This window comes from Alternaria ventricosa (genome assembly GCF_023758065.1).
Source record: "Alternaria ventricosa strain BMP 2768 chromosome Unknown scaffold_5, whole genome shotgun sequence".
In the NCBI taxonomy this organism is placed as follows: Eukaryota; Fungi; Ascomycota; class Dothideomycetes; order Pleosporales; family Pleosporaceae; genus Alternaria; species Alternaria ventricosa.
Genome location: NW_026055685.1, coordinates 841420 through 856565, shown reverse-complemented (window position 1 = coordinate 856565; position 15146 = coordinate 841420). Strand labels below are relative to the sequence as shown.

General features: G+C 51.3%; 3 protein-coding genes across 3 annotated transcripts; 1 reads left to right on the top strand and 2 right to left on the bottom strand.

Moving 5' to 3' along the window:
- Positions 1–2495: 2495 nt before the first annotated feature.
- On the top strand, positions 2496–2906 carry J4E93_003659 (uncharacterized protein; the record flags this gene model as incomplete). Its single annotated transcript, XM_049341593.1, has 1 exon — positions 2496–2906. One exon carries the CDS (start codon positions 2496–2498, stop codon positions 2904–2906), a length of 411 nt encoding a protein of 136 aa, XP_049201098.1.
- Positions 2907–5161: 2255 nt separating this feature from the next.
- On the bottom strand, positions 5162–6470 carry GNA3 (G protein alpha subunit; the record flags this gene model as incomplete). Its single annotated transcript, XM_049341592.1, has 6 exons — positions 5162–5261; positions 5310–5548; positions 5598–5727; positions 5780–5908; positions 5953–6298; positions 6347–6470. 6 exons carry the CDS (start codon positions 6468–6470, stop codon positions 5162–5164), a joined length of 1068 nt encoding a protein of 355 aa, XP_049201097.1.
- A 5753-nt stretch (positions 6471–12223) lies between these two features.
- On the bottom strand, positions 12224–13350 carry J4E93_003657 (uncharacterized protein; the record flags this gene model as incomplete). The annotated part of the gene is made up of 3 exons (XM_049341591.1): positions 12224–12324; positions 12411–13282; positions 13331–13350. The coding sequence occupies 3 exons, from the start codon at positions 13348–13350 to the stop codon at positions 12224–12226; spliced, it is 993 nt and encodes a 330-aa protein (XP_049201096.1).
- Between the last annotated feature and the right edge of the window lie 1796 nt (positions 13351–15146).

The window sequence follows — 15146 nt, the reverse complement described above, 5'->3', positions numbered from 1 at the left end:
CCAGGGTATGGGATGCACTTGTGGAGGGTGGAGTGCGCGACAATGTTGGTTAAGGTGGGTGTGGTTACGTAGGTACGGAGAATTGCCTCGTAGGATGCGATGGATCTTGCTGCTGCATGGGCGAGATGGGTGTGGTTTGCCTTGGCATGAGATCTCTGGGCAGGTACTAGTTTTCTTCAATGGCATCATTCTCTAAGGACGAGTTGTGAGCTGTACTCGTGTAGCTTCTTCTGAACACTTCTGGGCCTGCCACAGTCATCGTCATCCACATCCATTAGCAATAGGACAGACCAGCCCTAGCCAGATCTTGACAGCTATACGCGGACTACAGTTGCGTGTCCTAACAACGGCGTATGCACGACACCATGTCTGAGCGTAGTGCTTGCCGTTCGACTCCGGTTGGCCTGCCGTACACGCCATCAGGGCATAAGTCGAGATAAGGCGACCGTTGGACTCGCAAGCTGGATCTGTGAACCCTCCAATGGCCATCCCTTCTAGTACACCCCAGTCTTTCGCACACTGACGATCATTGTAAGTTGTAGAATATGCTACCAGAGGTGCAGAGGCGCTGCACGTCTCGGCACAAACCCGGTGGAATAAATGGTTAAACTGCCAGGCAAGCAGTGGTTGAATACAGGAGGCGTAGTAGCGTTATCTCCTGCCTGAATCGTGTAGATGTCACATTGAGAAGGTCTGGAGCTTTGGAGGCGTGGTGGTGCAGGCAGATATGGAATACATGCGGGCGACTACATGGACTGTCGCAGGTCGCTTAGTAGGGAAAAACGGAGATAAGGTAGCAGATAGCGTCACCCGAGACCGAAGGAAGCCTCGGAAGATTTTCGACTGTCAGCTCCGCCAGCAGCCCGCGCATCTTTTCTTCATCACACCATGGCGTCAGCGACGACTCCCTCGTTCCTACGCAACCAGGCTATCTTCGGCTTACCCTCACTGAAGACACATACAGGGGCGCGGATCCGCCTGCGGCCTGTCCTCACCCCCGCATGATGCGAGGCACGCGCCTCACCACCGGCTAGATTCCCCAGGAACGTTCATCGAAAAGCAAATTAGTACCACATGGCACTGGCATTGGCGTTGAGTGAGCGCGGCCTTGTTATGCAAGGCCAATTGTGTACTCAGCATGAGCAGAAAAAACTGGCCCTATAGCATAACGTGCTTCTGCGACGTGTAGGGGTCGCGTCATCCCCTTACTCCATGCGGCGTTGGCTTGGTCAGAAACATCCCACGAGATCTAACCAGAGAGCATTCTAGCTACACCAACGTGGTGGGTTTTGCTAACTCTCGCTCCACTCATCTCAGCATCTAGCGCTTGCGCACCGACTGACTTGTGAGGACCCGCATGTCGTCCGGCTTGCAAAGAGCGGGTATGCATGCTGAGATTTCGTATCCCAGTTTTCTACAGCTATGCACGGCTCTAAGAGGTTGAACTTGCTTCACGCGCCTCTTCGCGTCGCTTCTATCTCGGATTACTTATTCCTAGTCGGACTGGTCAGGCCTGCTGAGTGCCCTTGGACCGAGGCGCGTCGTCCTTGCCGAAAGGCTATACCTTCCCTTCTTAAGTCCAAAAGAATTCAGTCTGGCTCCATCTGTTTCTCCTTCCGCTACGAATCGCTGAATTCTCCACCCTGCCGCGTCAAACAGCATAACCTTTTGCCAAGTTATCTTGATAGTCGCCCAAGAGGTCGAAAACGTAGAGACTGCCAAGCCGACTTGACCTGTCTCAACATCCCTAAAACCTTTCTGGAACCAAAACACACAGACCTCTCCATCTACGGAGACCCCAGATCCACGAGCAGCCCGTTCCCACTGGCGGACAAGAATTGCCAAGTACATTTGAACCCACAATCAGCCTCAAATTGCGTCGATCATACACGTACCATTGTACACGCAGCTGGACGCTTACGCACGCGAAACAAGTGTCTACTGCAGTCTTATCAATCCACGGACGAACCGCGCCATCTAAAGCGGAACATCATTAGTGCACCGGACCCATACGATCGCCAGGGTCAATTACAGCTCCACGGCCAAGACCCAGCGCGGAAGCATCTGCAACATCCCGCGCTGCAACCCCAGGCTTCCTCTCGATTTTGGGCTCCAGCTCTTACATGCTAGACGAAGCTAGACACGTTTAAACTACGCACTAGGCAGGATACACCGGAGACTCAAGCGCGTCGGACCTTTACTTTTGGCAGATCATCAAAACGCTCCAGCCAGTTACAGAGGTCACTTGACACACGCGAGCCCCCGGCGGAACTTGCTTGGCAGCGCTACCCACGGTACCCACGCACAACACCGAACTTGAGAACTTTCACAATTGATAATCTCTCGGGCAACATATAAGAAGTGCCGACCGCCTTCTGCCATCCTCCAGAACACCAACATTACCTCTCCATAAATCAACTCTTTCCAACCAACATCATCACCTCTAACCAACGCCTTACCATCCACCTACCACAACCAACACCCAACCTGGCGCAATGTCTTCCACTAGCTCAACCTACCACATTCCCTTCCCGAAAAACTTTCTCACTGTCAACACTCCCGTCAAGAAGGCAGCCGGCCCCGGTATTCAATCTCCCACCGAGCCCGTCGTGCCTGCTCACGGGTTTCTATCCAACCGCCCCGCGCGCCACCAGTCTATCTCCTCCGTCTCCAGCATCACCAGCAGCGTTGCCGCCCCACCCTCCGAGACTAGTACTATCAGCGCGCCATCTTCTCCCGCCACAAAGGCTGCCGATTCACCAGTACTTGGCCCGAAGATTTTCGCTCCTCTGGCGGTTAACGCAAAGCATGCGCTTCCGCCGACCTCTTCCTCGGAGATGAGTGCCGCTGAGAGGCAGAGGCGCATGAGCTTCGAGAAGCACACTTTCTTGTCCAACAAGCACTGAGTTTGTGGACGATTACCTCTATCTGACGGAGTTGCACGGAGCAACACCCTATACGCCTTTGACAGCGATTCAGCATCATGGAACAGCGACAGGAGTTCTGGTTGGGCGTTAACGATGTCATGATTTTCCTTTTTTTTTCCTCATACAAAAGTCGATATACCACAAAAGATCCCTCACGGCCGTTTAGGGTATGGATGGGGGCGGGCATGGGCAGGCGTTTACTTTTTGGGGGGTTGACTAGCCGCCGGGAACAGGCAGGCAGTACAGTACATTGAACAGTACAAGTCACATTACAATGAATCCAAACATCATCACAACTTGCACTTGCTTCCCATGCTATTCTTTCGCAACGTGGTATCGTGGTAATGTCGAAGGCTGGGGATACCTCATACGGTAAAGCGGTTTCACGATAATAGCTGTAAGAACAACCACGACTATTTCCCCACACCTCTTACCCTAAACCTGCGTATTGAATGGCAGCTCACAACTTATATCTCGTAATAACGTCTTCTTCCCCCCACCAACCACTCATGTTTTCGCATGTCATTTCCTGAAGCGGACAATACATCACATGCGCAAACTAGCTTGTCATTTTGAGTTTCCGCCCCGCCCCCTCGCCCGCTGACACGACGGAGCTTGTGTTCGGTGGATGCGATTATTTCTGATGCACCGTAAAAGTACCTAGAGAGCAGAGCGTTGCGGGAAGGAGGAGGGAAGGAAGCACGTGAGCGCTTGATTGGTCGAGAGTGGTTGGCAACGACCACGTTTCATCATTTGTGATGAGTATTCCTAATGCTTGTACAACTCGCTTCCTTCTCTGTGTGAGACGTCGAGCTCTGCATACCTGTGAGAGAGAAAAGCTGTATCAACTTCTCTCAGTTAAACAACGCCATCGAAACATAGAAATATCAAGCCAAACATCTTCCCAGCACCGCCAAACAATCACATGATTCCAAGCAACCTCCCCCATCCCTTCCCCAACCAAACCGCCCACTCACACCCCAGGCTAGACTTCCCACCGTTGCACAACGATCCCACCTACCAGAACCACACCCACTGTCCGACCATTTGACTTTCTTTGTGAAGCTAATTCCACTACTTTACACTTTTGCGCAAATGCGCAGTTACAAAGAGAGTGACGCGCGGTTTTCGGCACGTTGCGGCGCGACTATCTCGGGTTATATTGATTACAATGTGATGATGCGGATTTGACGAACAGGGTGTAAGGTTGGTTTGGGTTGGTTTTGTTGCGCGCGAAGAAAGGAAGGGAGGATAAAGCCACCAATCAACGTTTTTGCGATATCCGAGGTCGGTATCGGGGGTCCTTTTTCAAGGCTGGGATTTGTTGATGTTAGACGTGGAAGATGTGAGTTGGGTGTTGGTAGCAAGTGTTCACGCGCTTGTATTGTTGCTTCAGTTCATGGCGAGTGCGAAGACAGGATAAATTATAGTTTGTCATAGGCAGTTCAATATCATCTGTATTGGTATTCGAAAATGGTGGCGTACATTATATCTGCACGAACGCTATATCAGGGGGAGCCATGAAGAAACCGTACCGTCGCACAAGCGGCCGTCGTAGTTATGAGTCGATAAGTCTGTCGAGAGTTCCTCCTCCGTGATTTGACCATGACGCGAGAGACAGAGAAAAGTATAAAAAGATGTGATCGAATAAGACACAAATAAAAGGCATATCGTAAAAGAGAGACTATATAGCATACAAGTCCTCTCTCCTCGCGGGCGAAACCCCGTTACTGATGGGGAGGGGAATTCGGAATGGGGGTGCGCATTCAACTTTTTTCCTCTCTGGCCTTCTCCTCCGGCTTATCTCTCTCAGTCCATAGTGACATATTGGGAAAAAGGGAAAAAGAACAGCGAGATATCGGGGGAGGTAAAAAGGCAACCAAGGTTCAGCAATCGAAGAAATCCGACCCCGCAGAGAGAAGTTATGTTCCGATGAAAACAGGCCCATTATCCAAGACAAGAAGGAAGGAGCAGGTCCCAGGGAATCTTTAAACGCCAAAAACACCAATGCTGCGCTCTTTGTATGATAGCTAGAGGCAATGATATCTCCCAAAGTTCCCGTTTCGTGACCGAGGATGTGCATCATGAATGGCACGATCGGGAGTAATGATCGTAAAGGGCTCGTGTATTATGTAAATGTATGGGTATGGCGGAAGGAGGAAGCTGAGCATGTCGGAGCACTCATAGTTCGTATGCGTGGCCGTCAAGAGTTGGGGTCGGTGCTGCGTAGACGATCATAGTATGCCGGAGTCCTTTAGCGCGTTCTGCAGTATTGTTTCCTTGACAGCGGCAAAGACGAGCCGGATGTTGGATGTATCGGTGGCTTGCGTTAGGCTAATAAGGTCAGCATGCGTGAGGGGTCCGTGAGGGGAAGGTTCTTACTGAGGGTATAGGTTCAGGTGTGCTCGGTTGACCTGGTTGAACCTCCACAATAGGTACTTGGCGGCGCGATTGACATCATTCCCACCAGAGTAATCTGGAAAGTAATTGCCAAGTGGAGATCGCGCAAGTTTCGCTTTGAACAGATCGACCTTGTTGAGGAACAGGATAATACTGGTTCTCATGAACCACCGGCTATTGACTACCGAGTCGAAGAGCACTAAGCTCTCCATCATTCGGTTCTGCAGGCACGAGTCAGTAGGAGACAAGAAGCTCGACGTAATGACATACCTGTGAGCTTTCTTCTAACAGGACTTGATCGTATTCGCTCAATGCCACGCAGAAGATGATTGATGTGACGTTTTCGAAACAGTGTATCCATTTCTTGCGCTCGCTCCGTTGGCCCCCTACGTCGAACATACTGTTTCATGTTAGCCTGACAAGCACAGCACGGTTTGAAGGGGCGCACATACTGTATGCTGAGCTGGCCCATTGTAAATCGTGTTTCGTATATACCGGTGGTCTTGGTACGCGCTCGTAGGACGTCGGATTCAATGGGTACATAGTTGGGGTCGGATATCCGTTCTACCTCATCAAAGAAGCTGCAAACGTTAGTGACAAACGGGGAGATGATGCGCAAACATACTATGGCGCAGAGTCCATGAGGTAGAACTCGCTCGAGTGCTCCAGGACCTTGCCGACGCATGGGTCGCTCCACATGGATGTGATGGCCTGGCCTACCCGTACATCGAGGGGCTTCTCAGGGTCGGGGTCGACTGTGTAGTCGAGCAGGTAGTCGCATAGTTGCGCGTTGCCTGGCTTCTCGGGGCTAACGTCGAATTGTCGCATGGCGCCAATGAGGGCTTTTGCGCAGTCGATGACGTTTTTGTATATCGTCAGGCGGTACATGGCAAGCTCTTCCTGCGTGTAGCCGTTCTGATGTATGATCTTCATCTGCTTGACGATGGTCGACTTTCCGCTCTCTCCGGAGCCTGTAGGGTGTTAATGATTGCGTTGGCACGCAGGCTGGAGCTACTCACCCAGCAGCAGGATCTTGCATTCCCGCCGTAACCGTCGCGAGTCCTCCTCGAGCTTGCGGTCAATGGCCTGGCTGCGCTTCTTCTGCTCGACATCGTCGTTGTTGGTGCTCATGCAGATGCCCATAATGCCGGCGTGTGGTGCGGCTCGCGGCCGCGGGCGTTGGGGGGGAGTCGGGCGCGGGATAATGATGGAGCACGAGGCTCAGCGCGTCGCAGAACCGTCAGTGTGGAATGTGGGCGGCGATGCGAGCGAGGCTCTGGTCCGGATGGCGGCGTGACGGCTGGCGCGTTGCTGGAGCTGTGGTGACGCTTGGTCGGCTTAATCCGACACGCAGCTCCGTCAAAGGGGGCCTCGCGAGGTGAGCGGGCGCGGCAGCGTCGTCGCCAGCGTGAATGGCGGCAACAATGGGAGCGGGGTCGGGCTGGCGCGCGAGGACGGGCTGGGGTTTGGAATGCGACGGTGGTGGTGGTGTTGTATGGTTGGTAGGGTCGTCTTGGTGAGCTAGATCGGAGACTCCAGGGCTGCCAGTGGCTCGTGCGGAGGTGCCTTCCCCAGTAAGTTGATGAGGAAGGCGCGGGATCTGGAGAAGGTGCAACCAACAACAACGTCGCCCGGCGCCGACGCAAGGCCTGGGGGTATTGATTGCGGGAGGTGCGCGTGGCAAGAGGCGTGATGCAGATGCGTTGGCCCTTCTTCTCGCAGCGCAGAGCGTGAATCACGAATGGGTGATGGATGTGAAGGCAATGATGGCAGCAGGCGCGATGCTGCTAAGCCTCATCCAATCGTGGATGCTAGGGCAGCGATCAGGGTAAATGGCACGAGCCAAGCAGCGGAACAAGACGCGTTGAAGCGAGGCAGAATGTAATAGTGCTGGCAGATACTGGCAGTGGGGATGCGCTGCGCTGCGATGCAAGGCAATGGAGGTGTTGGTGCCCTAACAACGCTCGAGGCCGTGTGCTACCTAGGTCCGCCGTCGTGCCATGGAGCGTGGCTGCCAGATCCGACGTGCCTCTATCATTGGCAGATTGGCCTTGTGCTTCAAGAGCTCGGCTTACGACCCGCGCCTTTCCAACACTGCCTTCACAGCGGCCCCTTGATACAACGGCCCCTGCACTACGCGCTGCAGCTGTGCCTCCAAACGTCTATATACAGTACCTGCAGTCTGCACTCTGCGGTGCTACACCTCTGTTGGCTTCACGATGTCTCCCCCGTCCAATCGACCCACCGCCCCGATCAGCTCAGCCCCCAATCTTGGAGCGTCTCAATCTGGAACGCCTCCACGATAGAGTTTACCTCGTCGCCCAGCCAGCGCCAACTCCACCTGAATGACATGCAACGGCGTTTTCAAGTTAGACATGTCCGTGGGGCTGGTCCCCCCAATGTAAAGGCTTCTAATTTAAGCCGGGTACTTTTATCAAATGCCCTGACTGAAGTTGAATGTGAACCTCCTGCCACACGGTGGCTGCTGGTTACTGGCCAGCTGTGAAGGGCGCTAGCTGAAGCTGACAGATACGAATTTATGCGGACAAAAAATCATTAGCCCCGCAGGGGGTAATGATTTTTTGTCCGATTAGGAATGACAGCCTCGGCACCCCACCCCACCATCACACCCATAACAAACATCAACACCGCAACACATCAACACCGCAACCACCACTGTATCGTCCTATACCCTACAATAACAACTAACTCCTGCAACATGTGCGACAACAGCAAAATACTTCTTTCCCCCCCATCTCGCGCGAGAGATCTACTTCGGCTTCTCCTCAACGCCGCCGCCGCGCTTATCACCGCCATCAACAGCAGCCAAGATTAATTAATCAACATCTACAACCAGAAAAACAAACGTCGCATCCATCCGCGAATTTCTCGCAAAGCAGCTGTTGAAGCAATTTGGATACCTGATACATCTTGCGCCAGGTGTATACACAAGGTGGGCCAATACCGCAACCAAGTAAACTTTGCTGCCGCCGCCGCCGCCGCCGCCCCTCTTATACTCCAATGTCGCGCATCACCCTTCTTTAAGTCCCTCGTTAATAACTGTCAGCCAGTGATACCACAGTCTTATCCTCTTATCCTCCAACCACGCGCTCCTGCCACACCCATCGTATCGCATCTATCTCACGCTTCGCCGAGACCAACAAACCTATGTACATTCAGGCTCAGAGTGCACGAGGGACAACAAGAGAGAAGACAGCAAGGAGCTGTCAGATAAGCAGCGTCAAAGCAGAATTATTGCTTAGGCCACAGCTATAACAGCACATACACAGGCCTTTGTGGACGAGGATAGCAACTGGAGACATGCAAACAGAAACAACCACACAAGCTACCGTAGCCTTAGAATCACCAACCGCCTAGAGGGCAATCGTCTCAACTGCGACTTGGCGTGTCGGCCCATGGTCACAATCACTTCCTAGGTAGACATAGGAAGGAGCCACACTGTCCCGCCGCACCCCGAGAGAAAACGACACGAACGCCTATTCGGCCCATTTTTGGGATCGCTCGCACTTACCACCTCTTGGCAACGAAAGCGGTCTCTTCTCAGTTGTTAGTGCTAGACTTGCTGGCGCTGAGGGTCTTGTGGACAGTATCTCGTATGTAGGTAGTCTGGATTTGGACAAAGAGAGAGTGCGGCACTTGACCAGCGTGTACGACCACGACTTGTTAGTTTTAGGAATTAATACAACATCAACGACAACGTCTTTATAGTAAACTTAGGACTAGCACGTCGCAAACAGTATGCACGTGTAGTGTACTTGAAGTCTCTCATTCGACAAAGTCGTTCTTACTATACATCCAACAGAGCACCAGTACAACTGCTTGCAAAAGGACCCAGACGATGCCAAAGCGCATGTCTCCGCGGACCAGTGCATTGCGCTGCCGCCGCCGCGGCGGGTGATGCCATGCGAGGGGGGGTGAGGGTGTGCCTAGTAGCGTTAGTCTTGCGCCTGCCAGTTGTTGTTTGTTAAGGGTGGTGTTCCTAGGAGTGACGTTGGTGTCGCTGTCCTTGACAGCTTTGGCCTTGCACTTGCGCGGTGTCGCAATCTTTCTAGGTGCCCGGATGTGACCTCAGCGCCCGTTGCCCTCCTTATCCTTAGCCTTGCGCTTGCGCGGTGTTGTGTTGTAGAGGCAAAAAGATAGCCAGGGCTGCATGGTGCGTGTGTGGAAGATAGGATGGAAGGGGGTCGAACTTGTTACGTACACAACGACAATAGCAAAAAAAAGATAGATACGCGTACAGGGCCTCAGAACTAAACCTTATCGTCAGAAGGTAACATAGTTGCCATCAGCAACGCGAGCTAGGAACTCGATGATTCTTTGCAGACTTGCAAAGATTAAATGTTGTCATCTCTGGCCGTTGCACCGTAAGTCCGGACGATAGAAATCAGCGCAGTTGTATAGATTATGTAGCCAAGGTATCCTTTGTCTCTTTCCTTGTGGCGGCGGGCGATTGTGGGTAAGATTCAGGGCCACCAGGAAGGGAAGGCGCGAAGATCCAGGAATTCTACGGCGAGTTTGGGGCCACCAGGGAGGGAAGGCGCTGGGATTAGTATAGCAAGTTTGTACGAGCTAGATTTGTATAAGAGCGGACTCGCATAGCAAACTTAAAGCTCTTGAACGGCAAACTAGAGAGTGTAAGCTAGGAATTATAATTAAATATAGCTAAAAACTTAACAATTTTGTGTATTGTAAGAAGTAAAAGAGCTGTATTGTTAGATAAGTAAGGTGTGTAGAGTAGAGAAAGGGGTTGTGCAGGCTTGTTTGTACACATATTTGTAAGTATACAGGAACGCATATATGTGTTGGAGTAAAGCGTTAAGTAAATAGAAAGAAATGTACAGCTGCTGAAGGTAGGTAGGTTGAGATAGAAGATTTCGACGGGGATTTGAAGTTGAGCTGCCAAGACGTGTCACGTGTACCCACGGACCAGCTATCTTCCAACAAAAGATTTTATGCACCGCACCACCCTGCGTCTCAAACTCTACTGTACGCATAAATTGCAAACATGCCTCCGAAGAGGCCTTCCGAGGACAGCAACAGCAGTAAATATCCTACGAAGCGCGTAAGGGACTGTACCTCCTATGCCAATCCCACGAGTCAGTCTACTGCAGTAGCTGCCGCGGAAGCTAACCCGCATGCCGATCAGCCTTAAGGTCTACAACACAACAAGCGCTAAGTTTACGTCTTAACAACTAACACACGCAGAACACAACGCGCCGCCCTCGCGTTAAGCCTCTACCTCCCCGCGCCCAAACCTATTAACCCCAACTCTATACATACCTACTTCATACTAGCCGCTGCGCGAGCATGCAGCAAGTTTAGACTAGAACGCCTCGCTAACGCCTACGCCTGCGCCTGTACGCTTCTCTTATACTTCTACGCATAGATAAATAGCGCAAGTAGCAGACACGCTACAAACAGCTACCGCCCGTACTGCGTATACTTATTAGTCTGCACACAGCTAACTTGTTGCTCCTACGCCCGCTAATCTGCAGCAGTTAAGGCCTACGTTGCTTTAGGTGCTAGCCTTAGGCCAGAGACGCTTAGACGCCTATACACAACAGCGCAGCACTCGCCTAGCCTTTTGTACTGCTTAGCTTGCTATTTACAGAACTAGAGGCGTTAAGGCCGAGTTTCGCCCAGACCTAGACGATGCTACGTACATCGCCGATCAATCCACAACAACAACAGAAGATAAGCAGAAGGAAGAAGATGAGCAGGAGGAGGAAGATAAGCAGGAGGAAGAAGATAAGCAGGAGGAAGAAGATAAGCAGGAGGAAGAAGACGCAGAACACAATAAACTAGATACCGAAGATGCACGGCTCGCGGTAGATAGCGAATCCTTAAACTAGACATTAGGCATGTAGCTAGAGGCTCGCAACAACTAGCGTGCTGTTAACCTTAAGGCTGACAGCGACCCCGCCTTATTGTTATCTGTAGAGTTTGTAAGTGCGCGTTGTGTGCTTTGGCTGCTGCTGCGGTTAATGCAGACGTCTATGTTTCGATTTATGTGGCTGCTAGGCGATGTGGACTCTAGATCTGATGCAGACCTAGATAGTGCGCAATAGTAGTATACGTGGCCTAAGTACCCTATAATCTGTGCACCCTAAATATAGGCTAGAAGAAATGAAATTTATTATGTCGCTACCGCATCCGAGCATTCTAGGCATCTCGTCCGTTAGTTCCAGCCGTCAGCTCCAGCAGTCAGCTCCAGCAGTCAGCTCCAGCACTAGGCTAACTAGTCGGCTCTCCAAAGAGTCTCTATCCTGTCTTCTAAAGAGACAAAAGATAGCTAACACTCGTAAACAGCCTACGCTCTGGGAATAATAATAGTACTAAAGGTAATGTAATTTAGCAATGATGTAAAATCCTACAAGACTTGTATAGGAAAGAACTAGAGCTACTCTCTACTCCTATATCCCTGCTGCATTAAAGGCTCGCTAACAGAAAGTCTGTCCCTGGTAATTAGATGCTTCGTATGCCTGCCTATTGTACATCTCTCTAATATGCCTGCGACCCTCTTAGCCTTGTTAGCCGGCTCTTAGCTTGTTTTAGTGTCGCTATCGCTTGATAAGTAGCTAAACAAGCTAACTATATTGCAATCTCGCTCGACGTCTTCTTCTAGTATCTCGTACACAACCTAGATATATTAGCTGTAGTTCCTATACGTGTCTCGACGTGTGCGGCAATGCAGCGCTTGCGCTTACCCTTATCTTGAACAACGTCACCCCTTTGTCCTTCATGTCGTGAAGAGCAACCCAGAACTTCATGTCGCTGTTAACTGCGACCCCCTCGCAGCTGTAATGTAATCTTCATAGACTATATTTCACTTTTCTGGTCTGACTCGACGACTTGGAGTAACGGGTAAGTCTCTACTATGCTTCTGCGTCTTTCTTGGTGTAAGTGTCTGTGAAGTTGCCTTTCTCTTCTTGTTTGGTGTATCGCTGCTCTGGCTGTCGGGCAAAGCTGAGGGCATCTTCAACCTGTTAGCAAAGAATTCATCATAGATACAAACACATACGGTTTCTTTTGGGAATGCGTAGAGATTATATCTCCACTCACCCCGGGTGTTCATTGCGATGATGGCTGATTGGAACGTTTCGTCGTCGTATATGACATCAAGTCTATCCTCGTCTTTGATTTCATAGCAGATTCCCAATTCGTCGATGTATGCTGATGCATCTTGGCCTTTGTCGCGGATGGCTTTGAACTTGCCGAGTTTCAGCTTCAGCAACTGGAAAGATATATCTTCCAGGTTCATGTCTGTCGGTGTAGGCTTGGTGTCTGTGTCGTATCCGTTCATTAAGGTTCGGAGACTGAAATCCCTAAGTCGAGTACTGGCGGCAGGATTGGCGTCATCATTTCGGTACCATAGAGTCACAGCCCAGTGTTGGAACTGGTAATATCCATCGAATTTGGGATATGAATAGTCTTTCTCGAGCACAAGTCGAACGTCGGTATAAGCGTTCACAAGAGAGTGATAGTCTGATCCAACAGCCATGTTAGGTTGCTTCAGAAGACTGTCAGTCCACCACTTTTGCGCATATCCAAACAAACCGAGAAGCATTTGCCTGCTCCAAGCGACAGGTATATGCATCTTAGATGCGAGCACATCATGTGTCATCATGTCTTTCATAGCCTGATCCAGGTTAAGGGCTCCTCCATATCCGGTCAGGTCGGTGTGGAGTAGGTCATGTTCGTGGAGAAGCCCAATTGCGCGGTCGCGGAGTTTGTAAAACTCTCCTTGTACTATGTCAAATCCGCGTAGGAAGGTTGCAACTGCGAAAGTTGGGGTGGATGGGACGCCCTTCTTTGTTGCGTTTCGGTAAAAGCTGTTGTCCGGCGGAGCGGCGCCAGAGCGGGGGATCCAGTAGCTGGGGTTGCGCTGGTCGTATGGGGATAGACTTGGTACGGACTTCGCTGGAGGGCTTTGCCTAGGACGCCGTCAGTGGGACATTCAAAATGTCGGTTTGTGCACTTACGGATTCTCAAAGTCAGACATTCTGATGCTGAAAGGTTGACAGGATGTAGCGCTACAGCGTCGTATCTGCCCGTGAATGTTGTCGCCGGTAAAGTTGTAGGGATGCGTTCGAGCTCTAGACGGTGCTGGAATTAGTTTAGTTGCCAGTATATCGGAATGGCGTTTTTTCATACCGGTAGCACTCAGTCTGTAAAGCAATGGTATCAGGATCCGTCTAGTAGTCGAGATGTCGCGTTCAAAGGAGGGTAACGTAAAGAGTTGAAGAGTAGTTTAGGAAGGATGCGGGAAGTGGTATAGGTTGCGTGCGTTGTTGACTTCCAAGTCAAATTTGACCGTCGTAAGATTGTCGCGGTGAGTGGAGGTGAAGGACAGTTTGAGAAATTGTGCAGCGCGTTGTGCAAATTGGATGAGAGGAGAGACGCGAGTTGGAGGTGAAGGGAACAGGACAGAAAGTGGCCGAAGTCGGTGTCTGCTTGGGATTCATCGATCACTTCAGCGATTGGTTTGAAGTTGACGCGCTTGGATAAAATTGCATTGATACCGGGTGGCCGAGCGCTTCTTCGGTGACATCACCTGAGCACAATAATACTCGCGAGCGCAACCATCAATATTATCGTCAGCGGTAATGCAAGTTGGGCGGAACGACACGGATGCCGGCGAGGCGGAGGATGCGGTGGGAGACTGGGGTAAGACGAAGCCGACGGAAAGGTAGTTCTGCTCATGAGCTGATTGAATCAGTGAACAACAGACGGTATAGACTGGTTAGAGACGGCGCCATCCAGCAGCTGCAGCTGTTTATAGCAAGTCTCCTATTAGCGTTTTGCAATCCTGCACTTGAGCGACACTGGATCTCTTCAGAGCCTGGAGAGCCTGCAGCGTATACGTCTCTATCTTTATCTGACAGCCTAAGCCTTGCAGACCTGCTCTGCCCGGAGGACAATTAGTTCTAGCTTCCTCGCGACGAAGCACGTCTTGTCGCCGTTCTTGATTACGCGGCCATTGCAGGAGAAGACAAGGCCGATCGCAAGAACAGGAAGTCTTGTAAGGCTTGTGAAGAAGGCACACAAGACAGGACCAATCTTCTCCACGGCTGCCGTCAGCCGAGAACTCTAGAGCGGCCCCGGGGTCTGTCTAGATGTACCAACTGCGTCCTTAAAGGGCGCCTGTGCAGTCTTACACGCTGTAAGTACCTGTTGTCTACGAGTCCCTTTGTCGCTAACTTGCTAGGATAGGAGCTGCTGTTTGTAGCGCGCTTTCTGACCTAGATAGCAGCTGTGCAGAAGATCTTGGGGGAAGATAGATAGGTCTCGAAAGCCTGGCGAAGTGCGCGTTAGAGCACGCATAGCAAAGTGCAAGATCGTAGTCTCTAGGCTACGGGGCTGAGCGAGCCTTATTAATGTATGTGCAAAGTATTAAGTCGACTACTCTATGCTAACTGTCTTAAAGCGACTACTCTGCCTGCCTGCCGTCTATCCTATGGTCTGCTCTAGGCATCCTCCGATGACGCTGTGACACGCTAGACTTCTGTCTCTTAACTAGACATCCCCCGCGATCCCGTTCCGCATACAAATCCTAGGTCTCCCTGACAAGAAAGTAAAGCGACTATAGCAGACGAGTATTGTGCAGAAGAGGGGGGAGTGGAAATGGCGAATAGTGTTAGCGGTGCCGGCGCGCAGGGACATAACAGCAGCCTTTAAGACCCTGCCCTTTGTATAGAGACAACTACTAGCCTCCTACCTATTGCACTGATAGATAGAGAAGGCGAATTAGGTCTCTTTGCTGCGGCAGCATGTCTGGCTACAGACACGACAACTGGG